Genomic DNA, 16,504 nt, shown 5'->3' with positions numbered 1-16,504 from the left:
TAATTTTAGTGGGCATAACAACATGCCAGCGTTGAAAAACGTTGAACTTTGCTACTTCCCCCCGAACTGTACCTCGATTCTTCAGCCACTAGATATGCGGATAATTAAGAACTTTACGACAAAATACCGTTCATGTTTAGTTCAACACGTGATCGCAGACATTGAAAGAAAGGTGAGCAATCCTCACAGTTTCAATATGAAGCACACTTGTGACATGATTGCTAGCTACTGCAACAGTGTGCAGCCGAATGTGGTTGAGAACTGCTGGAAAAATGCAAGAATTTCCGAGAGTGAAGATGTTAGTGAGAATGTTGTGGTGGATGAAATAACGTAGAATGATGTTCAAAGTGATTTGGAGATTTATTCCACAGTTACTGGTCAAACCATAGATGCTTCAGTAGTTGAATACTTTCCAGTGGATGATGAGGCGTTGGTGTTTGAAGCATATATCGACGAATCTATCATCGAGGAGTTAAAGGGTAATTCACCTGTTGGAGTTTCTGACGATGACAGTGATATGAGAAGTGCGAATCCCCCTCCTCTCATGGAGCTAATAGGTCAGTTGGAAACCATTCAGCAAGCAGCATCTTCAATCCCCAGTGTTTCAGCGCAGCAATTGATTGCGTTAGAGGAGATAAAGACGATATTCACAAGAGAATCTTTAAGAGAAAAGAAACAAAGGAAAGTAACAGAATTTTCCTGTACACAAAAGTAAGATATTCTACAGGAACAATATTAATAAATGAAGTGAACAAAATGTGCTTCATTATTTGTCTTTTAATGTTATTTTTCATCAGAAAAGTACTACAGTAACGTACTTCTCAGCCACGAAAATATGGCTCCTTGCTCTGAGTCGCGATAACAAAACCTCATTATAACAATAACCCTGGTACAACAATTTAATTTTCATGGTTATATCGAGGTTTGACTGTACTGATTAACATTTATTGCTTTTCTCACAAATGACTCAGGACTACTATATGTTATGAACAGTAACAACTTTTGATGATGGTTGCAAATGGGAACTACAATGCCAAGCAAGTCTAAAAGATTATAGATTTTATTTCTTACGAGCAACTACTAAATAACAACAACATCTAAAAAACATACGCGCTGTGAAACACACACACACACACACACACACACACACACACACACACACACACACACACACACACACACACAGCGAAAAGATAAACATACTGAACAAACACCATATTAAGAAGGAAGATGATGTTTTGACGATTTTATCTCGATTTAGATCTTAAAGCACAAATTTTTTCGTAATACACAACGAAAACTTGTTTTATGTTTAGACACATAACACAACCAAAGACGATGACAATCGAAGTACCTCCAAAGAAGATGGTGCAACAAGACTGAGTCGATATCTCGAAACTTAACTCTTTGATAAAGTTATTTATCATTTACCGAGTACAACCAAACATACACACATATAATTACAGCCCTTCACAAAAGTTCGAACAAAATGAAATTGAATTATTTCTCGATATGTAAGATTTCACACATTTTGAAACCACAGTGAACCTTCAAATTAAATATTTTCGCAACTGAATTACCTGTATAACTTGTTAAAATACACATGGCTCTCTTACTGACAATATTAAATTCACCTAGAGTGCTACTGCAGATCTAACTTGTAGCCTAAAGTACACCACGAATTAACAAAATAATCAGTGACAACATCACAAAAAGCAGTTCACCACACAGCTTGCAAAGCATTTAGCATAGCAATGTCAGCAGAATGCCTACAACTAGCATGGTACAAAACGTTGTCATCTTGCACTGTCACACAGTCGAAACTGTATCTCCGATGTACTATATATTGTATGTTGTAACCTTATTAAAGAAGGCATTACAGAGAGGGTAAATATATAACGTATTAAAATCAGTGTGTTCCTGCAAAGGTGTCAGCTATTGAGGGAGGAAGGTGTTAGCTACTGGGCTGATAGCTACTAGCACTGTCAGCTTCTTGTGATTACCTGTAACCAATAACCCATAACCTGTAACCAATAACCTGAACCCTGTAACCCATAGCCAGTAACATGTTTTATGATCAGCCATCAATGACGATCACTGGTTGGTCACTGATGGTCAGTGTTCAGTTATGATCAGTGATCAGTGATGATCAATGGATTGGTCAGTGATGTGCTTTGGTCAATGATCGTCAGTGATCAATAATACCCACTTCCGCTTACATACACACACCAAAAAAAGCTTTGCATCACCTCGGTTCTGAGAGTTCCGGAACTTGTACAGAAAATTGGAATAGAGATCAACATAAACATAATTTCCGCCCTTTTTATTGCTCTTGAAAACCACACATTGCATGTTGTACCACCATACAGCGAGACATTCAGAGGTGGTGGTCCAGAGTTCTGTACACACTGGTATCTCTAATACCCAGTAGCACGTCCTCTTGCACTGATGCATGCCTGTATTCGTCGTGGCATACTATCCACAAGTTCATCAAGGCACTGTTGGTCCAGATTGTTCCACTCTTCAACAGCGATTCGGCGTAGATCCCTCAGAGTGGTTGGTGGGTCACGTCGTCCATAAACAGCCCTTTCCAATCTATCCCAGGCATGTTCGATAGAGTGCATGACTGGAGAACATGCTGGCGACTCTAGTCGAGAGATGTCGTTTTCCCGAAGGAAGTCATTCACAAGATGTGCACAATCGGGGCACGAATTGTCGTCCATGAAGACGAATGCCTCGCTAATATGCCGCCGATATGGTTGCACTATCGGTCGGGGAACGGAATTCAAGTATCGTACAACCGTTACGGCGCCTTCCATGACCACCAGTGGAGTACGTCGGCACCAGATAATGCCACCCCAAAACAGAAGGGAACCTCCACCTCGCTGCAACGGCTGGACAGTGTGTCTAAGGCGTTCAGCCTGACTAGGTTATCTCCAAACAAGTCTCCGACGATTGTCTGGTTGAAGACATATGCGACACTCATCTGTGAAGAGAAAGTCATGCCAATCCTGAGCTGTCCATTCGGCATGTTGTTGTGCCCATCTGTACCTCGCTGCATGGTGTTGTGGCTGCAAAGATGGACCTCACCATGGACGTTGGGAGTCAAGTCGCACCTCATGCAGCCTATTGCACACAGTTTGAGTCGTAAGACGACGTCCTGTGACTGCACGAAAAGCATTATTCAACATGGTTCCTCCGAGCCATAATCCGTAAGTAGCGGTCATCCACTGCCGTAGTAGGCCTTGGGCGGTCTGAGCGAGGGATGTCATCGACAGTTCCTGTCTCTTGTATCTCCTCCATGTCCGGACAACATCGCTTTGGTTCATTCCCAGACGCCTGGACCCTTCCCTTGTTGAGAGTCCTTCCTGGCACAAAGTAACAATTCGGACGCGATCGAGCCGCGGTATTGCTCTTCTAGGCATGGCTGAACTACAGGCAACACGAGCTGTGTACCTCCTTCCTGGCGGAGTGACTGGAACTGATCGCTGTCGGACCCTCTCTGTCTGATAGGCGCTGCTCGTGCATGGTTGTTTACAACTTTGGGCGGGTTCAGTGACATCTCTGAGCAGTCAAAGGGACTGTGTCTGTGATAAAATATCCACAGTCAACATCTATCTTCAGGAGTTCTGGGAACTGGGGTGATGCAAAACTTTTTTGATGTGTGTAGAAAATTTAGGCGCATAGGTATTTAATTCGAAGGTCCGTTATGTACTGGCCATCATTGGCCAATCCAGGGATCTTCATTGACCACCGATCATAAAACAGGTTACAAGTTATGGAGGATTATTATTTATGTATTGGCAATAAGTGAGTTGCATACCGGCCAGAGTGGCCGTGCGGTTCTAGGCGCTACAGTCTGGAGCCGAGCGACCGCTACGATCGCAGGTTCGAATCCTGCCTCGGGCATGGATGTGTGTGATGTCCTTAGGTTAGTTAGGTTTAATTAGTTCTAAGTTCTAGGCGACTGATGACCTCAGAAGTTAAGTCGCATAGTGCTCAGAGCCATTTTTTTTTTTTTTGAGCTGCATGTTTTGTAATAATTAATATAAGTTATTTAGCTGTGGAAATACTTAATTTGGAAGTCCATTGTTCTTGCAAAGTGTTTGAGGAATATCGAACTTTCGGTTTTAAAGACGAGTTTTAGACGTGAGAGTAAAATTGGTAATTCTTGGTGGATTTCAGGCTATAAGTTAGATCTACATTAGTGAACATATGCATGCTTTTGCTAGTCTTGAGATGAACTTAAGTAATGGTAGAAAGATCGAACTACAATCGACTACTAACATATTGTACATTTAAGTAGCGTCATTAAGCTAGCTGTGTGTATGTTAATAAATAATACAGCCAGTGATATGCAGATATATTTAATTTGAGGGTCCACAGAGCTTGTAAAGTTTGCGAAATCTTACATATATATATATATATATCTCGAGAAATAATACTATTATACTTTGCTCGCATTTTCGTAGAGATCTGTAACTGACCATCGTCTCTGGAGATGTTTTAATTCTCTCATCGACTTTCATTGTGATATGTGTACAAAGAGAAGAGAAGTTCTCGTTGTGCATTACGAAAAAATATGCAACTTAAGAGCTATATCGCAATGAAGTATCAAAACACCTTCTTCCTTCCTTCTTTCTTTCGTAATATGGTGTTTTGTCAGTTGGTTTCTCTCTTGGCAATGTTTTGTCTCTGTGTGTGTTTAATGGTGTTATTTTAACGGCTGATTGTTGGAAATGCAGTCTATTAACATTTAGAGAACCTTGTCACTGGTAAAAATTGCAACCTTCGTCAGAAGTTCTTATTGTATATAGCATTTAATAGGCCAGAGTCATTTGTAGGAAAAGCAATACTTGGCAATCAGTACCATCGATTATATTTCTCTACTGTATAATATTAGGGCCTATTCATTGTCAGTGTCACTCCTATAATGGTGCCCGAGAACTGTTTAGATACGGAAATGTTGAATTTGAGAGTGTATTGTGACTTGCATCGAAAGGAGGCCTCATTAATTACATTTTCCGAGTAAACGATACTACTTTTTTTCCAGCTTAGGATAGAATTTTCTGCAATTATAAGCCTAGTCAGGTTAGTTTTACGACTCTGATCAATAAGCCCAACCTCTAATGTCAACTGATAGTTCATCATGTTATTTATGCCTGTTCAGGCATGAGAATAGCATTGGAGTACTTCATTTAGCGTTGACAATCATGTTTCAGGCACTAAATTCGACGAATATGTGTGTATGTGGGAAATAACATTGTGATACTTGACATAAACATTGCACAATTTTTTCACTGCAGACGTATTCTTGCAGACAGTTTAGATTTGGAAAGAACATTATGACACTTGAACAGCGTCATTGATATAGAAAATACTTAATTTTAGGTTCTATTGTGTCTCAGATCGGAAATGGATGTTGCCACCTGTTGGTTATCACAAGTTTAAAGCAGAAACTGATTTTATTTTGCGGTTTTGAAATTTTGTGGATAGTATTTAATGTAAAACTCATCTTAGCCCGCCCGGTTAGCCGATCGGTCTAATGCACGGCTTTCTGGAGCAGGAAGGAGCGCCTGGTCCCGGCACGAATCCGCCCGGCGGACCTGTGTCGAGGTCCGGTGAGCCGGCCAGTCCGTGGATGGTTTTTAGGCGGTTTTCCATCTGCCTCGGCGAATGCGGGCTGGTTCCCCTTATTCCGCCTCAGCTACACTATGTCGGCGATTGCTGCGCAAACAAGTTCTCCACGTACGCGTACACCATCATTACTCTAGAACGCAAACATAAGGGTTACACTCGTCTGGTGTGAGTCGTTCCCTAGGGGGTGGGGGGGGGGGGGGGGGGCGAGGTCCACTGGCGGCCGAACCGCACAATAACCCTGGGTTAGTGGTGCGGCGGAAGGGTGAAGGGGACTGCGGTAGTCGTCGTGGGGTTTTGGACCACTGCGGCTGTGGCGGGGACGGAGCCTCTCTGTCGTTTCTAGGTCCCCAGTTAACATACGACATACAAAACCAATCTTCAAAAATTACATATCACTAATTCGTTAGTTACGAGGGCGCGCTGAAAAGTAATGCCTCCGAATTTTTATGTGAAAACTCTTAAAGCATTTTAAACAAAATAAACTTTATTCACATTCTACGTCGTTATTCTTCATGCCTACGTATTTATTTCTCAACACAGTCACCCTGGCAGCGGACGCATTTCTCCCAACGAAAGACCAGTTTGTTGATACTGTCGCTGTAGACCGTTTGACTTTGTTGACGGAACCATAACCTCACCTCTGCTTGCACAGTTTCATCACTATCAAAGCGAAGTCCTCGAAGGTGTTCTTTAAGTTTCTGAAACAGATGAAAATGGCATGGGGCCAAGTCGGGACTGTACGGAGGATTACCGACGACAGTGAACCAATGGCTTCGGATTATTGCACATGTTGCAGCGCTCGTGTGGTCTGGCATTGTCGTGCTGAAGGAAAGGGTGCTTCATATGTGGACAAAAGTTCCCTGCGGTCAGAAACTCGATTACAGAACACATCCCCTTGTTACACTCTACAATTCGGAGCCCTCTAGCGACAGAGGATTGCAACATGCGTCAGCGAAGCAGGAAGTCGACCGCCTAATATGCGTGGCATGTAATACCTCAATCGATATTGAGAACAGAATAAAATATTCGAAGTCATTACTTTTCAGCATGCCCTCATAATATTGATGCATGTAGCTCCGTGGTTGCGTGGGCACTTGTCGCACTATAAATCCAATTTCGTATATCTAGCCGTGATATCTCTCAGCCTTTTTTCTCGTTTTGAACATTACTTTCATGTATGAGTAGTGGAACACGCCTAGTTACGCTATGTTGCTGTGCCAACATTCAATAGTAGTTTTACCATAACAGTCCAGGTAAGGGGGTTAACAAGGAGCGTAGGACACACAATTCCAAACTGGACAACTTCTGAGTTTTTAACTTACTTTCAGCTTCACGTCTACATGCGTCTATTGGCAGTAGTTTGCAACTGTCTCCAAAATGATACTCATAAATGTTTAACAATTTCTAATGCACATTTAACTGCAAACTGCAATAGGCATTAAGTGAACGCGTCTTATTCATTATAGCTAATCAAAGAGTATATTTCACTGGCCGACTACACTTTGACACTTACTTCATAAAAACGTGTTTAATTTTCTTTTCTTGCAGCTGAATCTTTAAAAATGAAGCACTTTTTACAGTTTAATGTAGACCACGCGAATTTTAGCAATTTGGAATCATTCGCGAACCACAGTCACCAAATTTTTTGTAACGAGAATCTGTCTAGCATAAAAATGTGCCAGATTTATTACAAATTCTATCTAGTATTTCAAGTAACTAACAGAGTATCGCATAAATCTCGAAAAGGTGACGACAATGTCAAAGCAGTTGCAAACACTAATGTGGTCCAGAAGACAGCCACTTTTGAGCTGGAATATCGGCCATTTACACCGTATATCATCTCCCACAATCACTTTCTTCAATCGGAACACACGCTACACACCGAAAATGTTATCATTCTTTCCTTCGTACTTTCCTGCAAACATCTTCGCAAACATTAACTCAAAGAAATAAGAAAAAAATGTGATAGGGATCGCAGCATCCTTTGTGTGATTCAGGAACTCTGCGAAAATCCGAGAGGTACGGTATATTGTGTGTCTGATGCGGTCACAATGACGCTTCGACGTTATACACAGTTTTTAAAATATTTTCGTGTACAAAAATGGAAACAAGAGCATATATATCATGGTAAATAATGTGACAATGCCAAAAGAATGGACATGTCGATTTAATTACATCACAGTGGAACTTGGTGGATTGGTAGCGCTCACGTATCATAACAAAATTAGATGGTAGACACATCTACATCTATTTCTACATGACTACTGTGGAACTCACACTTAAGTGCCTGGCAGAGGAGTCTTCAAACTACCATCAGACTATTTTTCTACCGTTCCACTCTCTAAAGCCCGTGGTAAAAATGAACACACAAATCTCTCCGTAGAAGCTCTGAGCTCTCTTTTTTCTTGTTTTGTTACGATGATCATTTCTCCTTATGTACATGGGCGACGATAAAATATTTTCTCATTCAGAGGAGCAATCTAGTGATTGAAATTTCGAGATAAGATCTCTCCGCAATGAAAAACGCGTTTGTTTCAATGACTGCCACCCCATCTTGCTTATCATATCCGTGACACTCTGACCTTTTCGTGATAATATAAAACGAGCTACCCTTCTTTGGACTTTTTCGATGTCCTCCACCAATCCTATCTGCTAAGGATCCTATAGTGCACAGCAGTAATCTAGCAGAGGACGGACAAGCGTAGCGAGGCAGTCTCTTTAGTACACCTGTTGCATCTTCCAAGTGTTCTGCCAATAAAACGACGTGTTTGGTTAGCATTCCCCGCAAAACAAAGAGTAAGTGAGATGCAGGATGAAGGATCCACTCTCTCAATGCATTTGCACTTAACAGAGCTTCTTTACACTCAGATTTTTGAAGTATCTTCCCCCTCCGTCCGTATCACATCCAAGCGCAATTCACCAAAAAGAAGCTTCTTATTTAATTACACTACTGGTCATTAAAATTGCTACACCTCGAAGATGACGTGTTACAGACGCGAAATTTAACCGACAGGAAGAAGATGCTGTGATATGCAAATGATTAGCTTTTCAGAGCATTCACACAATGTTGGCACTGGTGGCGACACCTAAAACGTGCTGACATGAGGAAACTTTCCAACCGATTTCTCATACACAAACAGCAGTTAACTGGCGTTGCCTGGTGAAACGTTGTTGTGATGCCTCGTGTAAGGAGGAGAAATGCGTACCATTACGTTTCCGACTTTCATAAAGGTCGGATTGTAGCCTATCGCGATTGCCGTTTATCGTCTCGCGACATTGCTGCTCGCGTTGGTCGCCTGTTAGCAGAATATGGAATCGGTGGGTTCAGGAGGGTAATACGGAACGCCGTGCTCGATACCAACGGCCTCCTATCACTAGCAGTCGAGATGATAGGCATCTTATCCGCATGGCTGTAACGGATCGTGCAGCCACGTCTCGATCCCTGAGTCAACAGATGGGGACGTTTGCAAGACAATAACCATCTGCACGAACAGTTCAACGACGTTTGCAGCAGCATGGACTATCAGCTCTGAGACCATGGCTGTGGTTACCCTTGACGCTGCAGCACAGAGCCTGCGATAGTGTACTCAACGACGAACCTGGGTGCACGAATGGCAAACTGTCATTTTTTCGGATTAGTCCAGGTTCCGTTTACAACATCATTATGATCTCATCCGCGTTTGGTGACATCGCGGTAAACGCACATTGGAAGCGTGTATTCGTCATCGCAATACTGGCGTATCACCCGGCGTGATGGTATGGGGTGCCATTGGTTACACGTCTCGGTCACCTCTTGTTCACTTTGACGGCACTTTGAACAGTGGACGTTACATTTCAGATGTGTTACGACCCTTGGCTCGACCCTTCATTCGATCCCTGCGAAACCCTACATTTCAGCAGGATAATGCACGACCGCATGTTGCAGGTCCTGTACGGGCCTTTCTGGATACAGAAAATGTTCGACTGCTGCCCTGGCCAGCACATTCTCCAGATCTCTCACCAATTGAAAACGTCTGGTCAATGGTGGCCGAGCAACTGGCTCGCCACAATACGCCAGTCACTACTCTTGATGAACTGTGGTATCGTGTTGAAGCTGCATGGGCAGCTGTACCTGTACACGCCATCCAAGCTCTGTTTGAATCAATGCCCAGGCGTATCAAGGCCGTTATTACGGCCAGAGGTGGTTGTTCTGGGTACTGATTTCGCAGGATCTATGCACCCAAATTGCGTGAAAATGACATCACATGTCAGTTCTAGTATAATAGATTTGTCCAATGAATATCCGTGTATCACCTGCATTTCTTCTTGGTGTAGCAATTTTAATGGCCAGTAGTGTAATTAACAGCTGTGACTTTTCAGTCTTTCCCGACGGATCTGTTGAAATGCATTTCTCGGGTTTGCCGCCGGCTCGTCTTTGTAAATCCCACAATATTTCATCGATTCAACTGATCGACATCTTCAGGTTGTGGTAGTTGCTGCTGTCACTGCTGCAAGACGTGGTGGCATATCTGAGAAGTGTATTTGCAGTTATTCCTACTGTTTATCCCGAGGGGGCTAGAACCTCTGGATGAGATCAGACACTTAACATTTTACAGTGTAGGTAAACATACATTTTATGCATGATTTCAAGAATTAATAACTTTAATAGCAATAATAATAATATTTCTTGGAGATGTGATTCGTTCATGCAACAAAATAAAATGCCTTCCTTTTACGCCATACGCGTTTCGCTTCTTTCCATTAATGAAGCATCCTCGGTGTACTGGAATACGTATTTATAGTATGTCGCTGCACGACTTGGGAACCACATGGAGCCCACCATTCATAATAAATATGTTTGCAGATATATAGCTATATTACAGTTTTTTCGTTATTGTTTCTGTTACATAAGAAAAAATTCTCGGAACGAAATTTTGGGATAGTTAAACTGCTGTTTGATTCTACGCGGACGTTCAGTAAGTATTGCAACACATTTTGCTCTGAAAGCAGGTTGGTTTTATTTAGGATTCCAATATACCATACTTTCCCCGCTCTTTTGGCTACAAATCCCTAGTTTTCAACATAATTTCTGTTCAATGCGACGGCCTAATGCCACCTAAACAGGAAGGCCTGTATGCCCGCATGGTACCAGTCCAAAGGTCGACGTCAGAGCCAGCGTCTTGCCGTATCAATAATCTCTCCATCATCTACGTAGAGCTTCCTGAGGAGTACATCCTTCAATGTGTCAAACATATGGAAGTCGGAAGGTGCGAGATCTAGGCTGTAGGACGGCAGAGAAAGAACAATAAAATGAAGTTTTGTGAGATGCTCCCGGATGCGAGTCGTCATGGAGAAGGAGCAGTACGTTTCTAACTTGCTGAAGTCTTTCCTTCAGTTTCCTGAGGGCAGCACAATACACTTCAGACTTGAGGGGGGACATCAAACGGAATAATCCCTTCAGGGTCCCAGAAGACAGTCGCCTTGACTTTACCGGCTGAGGGAGCGGTTTTGAACTTTCACCTCGGAGGAGAGGTGGTGTGGCGCCACCCTATGGATTGCCGTTTTGTTTCTGGTTCGAAATGATGAACACATGTTCCATCACCTGTGAAGATGTTCGAAACACAGTTGCCACGTAACGCACAAGCAGTTCCGTACAGATAGACCTTCGTTGCTCTTTAAGGTCTTCTGTTAGGCGACGAGGAAATCAGCGGGCAATCACCTTTGAGTACCCCAACTTGTCGACGGGTGTGTCAGCACTACCAGAAGAGACGTCTAGTTGTGCAGCGAGGTGTTTGATTATGATCCGTCGAACACCGCGAGTGAGAGTGTCCGCACGTTCCAACATTGAAGGAGTCCCAGCTGTGTGCGGTCGGCCAGCACGAGGGAGATTGGACAGGTTTGAGCGATCTTGTTGAGATTATGACAGGCACCTTGCTCAACGACTCACCATGCTTTTGTTCCCTGCAAGGTCTCTGTGCACTTTCTGCAAGCGCCTATGAATGTCTCTGATGCTCTAGTTTTCCGCCAAAAGAAACTCAAGGACAGCTCTCTGCACAGCTCCGTTACAACCGTCATTTTGAAGTCTAGGCATGGCGCCGATAACTGTAGGAACTTCATGAAACTATTGGTGCTGAAGCCGGAATATTCCACGATGTTCCACTACAAATTCCGCGTTTTTTCAACCGAAACTGACCGAGAAAAAATGTGCTGCATCACTTATTGAACTTACGAATTTTAGGGATCTTGTTATCACATGCGTTTTTTTTCTGGAATTATACCTCGTTTTCTTGCGAACATCAGGACATCCGATTTCGGCATTTGCGAGAATATTTCACTTAAACAGTCCCCTTTCACAGTGCGAATTTTTTAAAACGTGTGTTGCTAGTGTATTTTTACTGTTTGCAGCGTTGCCAATTGTCGCTGTGCGTTTTTAGAAGCCTTTTGTTTGTGTTGTCGTGTCTGTTCGCATGTTGTTATTCGTTTCTTTGTTATGTAGATGTGTGTGTTATTGGATGTGGTCAGGTATGATCTGAGCAAAAGGACGGAAAATGTATGGAGGAAATCGCAATTTTACTTTATTGGAGTGTCAATGGTTCGGAGATTGAACAGGTTATTATTTAATCTTGTTACGTTCTACATCTCGACTTGTTGTTTTGTAGCTAACATGATCAGTGAGTTGTTACTCATATTAATTTATTACTTTCTTGTTCATTGCAAGAGCTCTTTGTGTGTGAAAATTTTCTTCTAAATGTAAGGAGTTTTCTGTTGCGATTGTTCGTCTGTGGTTCTTGCCCTTGCTTTATAAGTGTTCAGCAAAGGTAGAATGGCTGTTTGTTTACTGCCTGATACATATGTGTTCTTTGTATCTAGTTTACAAATTTCTGCTTGTCATCCCCAGGTACGCTGCTTTACGATCTTCACCTCTAACTGGTAAACTGGGTGATCAGAAGCAGTCTGAAAGATTTGTCAGGATGTCTCAGGGTAGGCTGTACTGAGAAATAACAGTAAAGAAAAAAATTCGATACGCTGCGCCGTTTCCGAGTTAACTACCATTGAAGTTAGTCAATCAGGCCACTGAGCGCGCAAATTCAAGTGGCCCGCCGATATAATTAGTGTCAGTTGCTCTCATAGCGTTGATAATAGCGCACGAAACTGCTCAACCTTTGTACAGTCTGGAAGCGAGCGACCGCTACGGTCGCAGGTTCGAATCCTGCCTCGGGCATGGATGTGTGTGATGTCCTTAGGTTAGTTAGGTTTAATTAGTTCTAAGTTCTAGGCGACTGATGACCTCAGAAGTTAAGTCGCATAGTGCTCAGAGCCATTTTTTTGCTCAACCTTTGGCTTGGATTCGATCCTTAATACCGTCCTATGTCCTTTTTTATCGCTCCCTTGTTCGGTTTTAGGAAACCAAACGAAGAACACGTTTGGAGAAACCGTCTGTGGCGGACCGCTTGAATATGAGCGCAGCGGCCTGATCGGCTAACTTCAATTCCAGTTAACCCGGAAACGGCGCAACGTATCGAATTTTTTTTCATAACAATTATTTCTGAGTACAACCTACCCTACAACACCCTTACAAGCTTTTCAGGCTGTTTCTGATCACCCTGTGTACCGACTCCTTGGTATTTCTTTGGTTTTTCTATTTGTGAGCGTATATCTGACAGAAGTATGTTTCTTGTTCTGTACACTACGTGTGACCTCCGTTTCTTCAGTATATTTGCTTTCTTGTGTGTTGATTTGTGTGTGTATGTTAATATACAGGGTGGTCCATTGATAGTGACCGGGCCAAATATCTCACGAAATAAGCGTCAAACGAAAAAACTACAAAGAACGAAACTTGTCTAGCTTGAAGGGAGAAACCAGTTGGCGCTATGGTTGGCCCGTTAGATGGCGCTGCCATAGGTCAAACGGATATAAATAGGAACCCCCATTTTTATTACATATTCGTGTAGTACGTAAACCCAAGTAAGTGTTTTAGCTGCTGTCGCAGCTAATCCGCACATCAGTAGCAGACAAATTGCGCGAGAACCGGGAATCTCAAAAACGTCGGTGTTTAGAACGCTACATCAACATCGATTGCACCCGTGCCGTATTTATATGCACCAGGAATTGCATGGCGACGACTTTTAACGTCGTGTACAGTTCTGCCACTGGGCACAAGAGAAATTACGGGACGATAACAGATTTTTTGCACGCGTTCTATTTAGCGACAAAGCGTCATTCACCAACAGCGGTAACGTAAACCGGCATAATATGCATTATTGGGCAACGGAAAATCCACGATGGCCGCAACAAGTGGAACATCAGCGACCTTGGCGGATTAATGTATGGTGCGGCATTATGGTAGGAAGGATAATTGGCCCCCATTTTATCGATGGCAATCTAAATGGTGCAATGTATGCTGATTTCCTACGTGATGTTCTACCTATGTTACTACAAGATGTTTCACTGCATGACAGAATGGCGATGTACTTCCAACATGGTGGGCGTCCAGCACATAGCTCACGTGCGGTTGAAGCGATATTGAATAGCATATTTCATGACAGGTGGATCGGTCGTCGAAGCACCATACCATGGCCCGCACGTTCACCGGATCTGACGTCCCCGGATTTCTTTCTGTGGGGGAAGTTGAAGGCTATTTGCTATCATGATCCACCGAGAACACCTGACAACATGCGTCAGCGTATTGTCAATGCATCTGCGAACATTACGGAAGGCGAACTACTAGCTTTTGAGAGGAATGTCGTTACACGTATTGCCAAATGCATTGAAGTTGACGGACATCATTTTGAGCATTTATTGCATTAATGTGGTATTTACAGGTAATCACGCTGTAACAGCATGCGTTCTCAGAAATGATAAGTTCACAAAATTACATGTATCACATTGGAACAACCGAAATAAAATGTTCAAACGTACCTACATTCTATATTATAATTTAAAAAACCTACCTGTAGCCACCTGTTCGTCTAAAATTGTGAGCCATATGTTTGTGACTATTACAGCGCCATCTATCACAAAGCGAAAAAAGTGGTCCAACTAAAACATTCATATTTCTTTACGTACTACACGAATATGTAATAAGAAATGGGGGATCCTATTAAAAAAAAAATTGACCTATGGCAGCGCCATCTAGCGGGCTAACCATATCGCCATCTGGTTTCCCCCTTCAAAGTTTCGTTCTTTGTAGTCTTTTCGTTTGACGCTTATTTCGTGAGATATTTAACCCGGCCACGATCAATGGACCACCCTGCACACGATTTGTTATTCATAAATGTTTTTTTCTTCTGTGTGTTTGTATGTATTGGCTGTGAATTTTGTAGTCATTATGTCCTCTGCTTGTTTTAATTTTTTTAAATTTTGCTGTGATTTTGCTATTGAGTATGTGTACCATACGGTATCCATTGTTTCTGGCTCTGAGCTGCATTGCTTCTAATACTTTTTCTTAGTTTTCTCAGCTGAGTAGGATTTTATTTAGTCTGAGTCTAATCTGATTATGCCTGAGTGTACGCTCTCGAACTTCATAATGACAATCATCTCACCTACAGTACAACAAGTATAACTGAAAATCAAGTGAAAATAAGGAAAGAAAATGGAAAAAGAGGGACAGGGTAGGGTAGTAGGAGTTTAAGAGAGACTATGAAATCGACCAACTATCTTAAAATTGTGGTGGATGAAGGCTTGACTTTGTTGAGTGTTGGAAGTTTTTCACTACCACTTGTGTTCATAAGCGCATGTGGTGGGTTGCAGAGTCCCGCGGCCGCAGCCGGTACCGGAAGTGCGACTGCTGCCCGTACGGCTACCACATCGACCTGGACTTCGTGCGCTACTGCGAGGCGATGCGCCGCGGCGGCACCTCGCGGCCCCGACGGCCGCGCCGCCGACACCGGCACTCCCTGGAGGTGCTGCTCGGACTCGAGCCCCAGGTACACAGCCTGCTTACACCTACCACACTCATCCACGTTGCTACCGCAGTGAGGGAAGAATTGCGATTTGACCAGAAAGAGAAGTAAGAGTTCGTGATTTACAGTTCACAGTTACCAATTTGTGCTCCATTGTCGGGACTGAATCTCCGAACTTCTCTCCACTGTCCCACGAAATGAGGACATTTGGCACTGTCAGTGGTGGTCAACACCTGAGATGGGAACGTTGAGCTTGGGAGTCACCGCGGGGCTGTACGAAAGGAACTGAGTGAGTTTCACTCGGTCCCTGCGCCATCAACAAGAACTCAACACCAGCCTCTACAAGTAGTCATCAAATTCATTTACGTTAAACATACATGTACATCACAACACTCACATATCGCATTGTTGTTGTTGTTGTGGTCATCAGTACTGAGACTGGTTTGATGCAGCTCTCCATGCTATTCTATCCGGTGGAAGCCTCTTCATCTCCGAATAACTACTGCAACCTACATCCTGAACCTGCTTAGTGTATTCATCTCTTGGTCTCCCTCTACGATTTTTACCCTCCACGCTGCCCTCCAATACTAAATTGGTGATCCCTTTATGCTTCAGAATATGCCCTACCAACCGATCCCTTCTTCGAGTCCAGTTGTGCCACAAGCTCCTATTCTCCCCAATTCTATTCAATACCCCCTCATTAGTTATGTGATCCACCCATCTAATCTTCAGCATTCCTCTGTAGCACCACATTTCAAAGGCTTCTATTCTCTTCTTGTCCAAACTATTTATCATACATGTTTCACTTCCATACATGGCTACACTCCATACAAATACTTTCAGAAACGACTTCCTGACACTTAAATCTATACTCGATGTTAACAAATTTTTCTTCTTTAGAAACGCTTTCCTTGCCATTGCCAGTCTACATTTTATATCCTCTCTACTTCGACCATCATCAGTTATTTTGCTCCCCAAATAGC

The 16,504-nt window shown here is 42.9% G+C and overlaps 1 protein-coding gene across 1 annotated transcript in view; it reads left to right on the top strand.

Annotated features, from left to right (window-relative positions):
* Positions 1-16,504, top strand: part of LOC126470118 (KN motif and ankyrin repeat domain-containing protein 3) — a 400,202-nt gene that overhangs the window by 166,555 nt on the left and 217,143 nt on the right. The window contains exon 3 of the mRNA XM_050097722.1: positions 15,370-15,545. Coding sequence (XP_049953679.1) covers positions 15,370-15,545 — 176 coding nt within the window. The remainder of the gene's footprint in view (positions 1-15,369; positions 15,546-16,504) is intronic.

Source organism: Schistocerca serialis, chromosome 3 (assembly GCF_023864345.2).
Source record: "Schistocerca serialis cubense isolate TAMUIC-IGC-003099 chromosome 3, iqSchSeri2.2, whole genome shotgun sequence".
Taxonomy (NCBI): Eukaryota; Metazoa; Arthropoda; class Insecta; order Orthoptera; family Acrididae; genus Schistocerca; species Schistocerca serialis.
The sequence above is the reverse complement of the archived record's forward strand: the minus strand, read 5'-3'. Positions and strand labels throughout refer to the sequence as shown.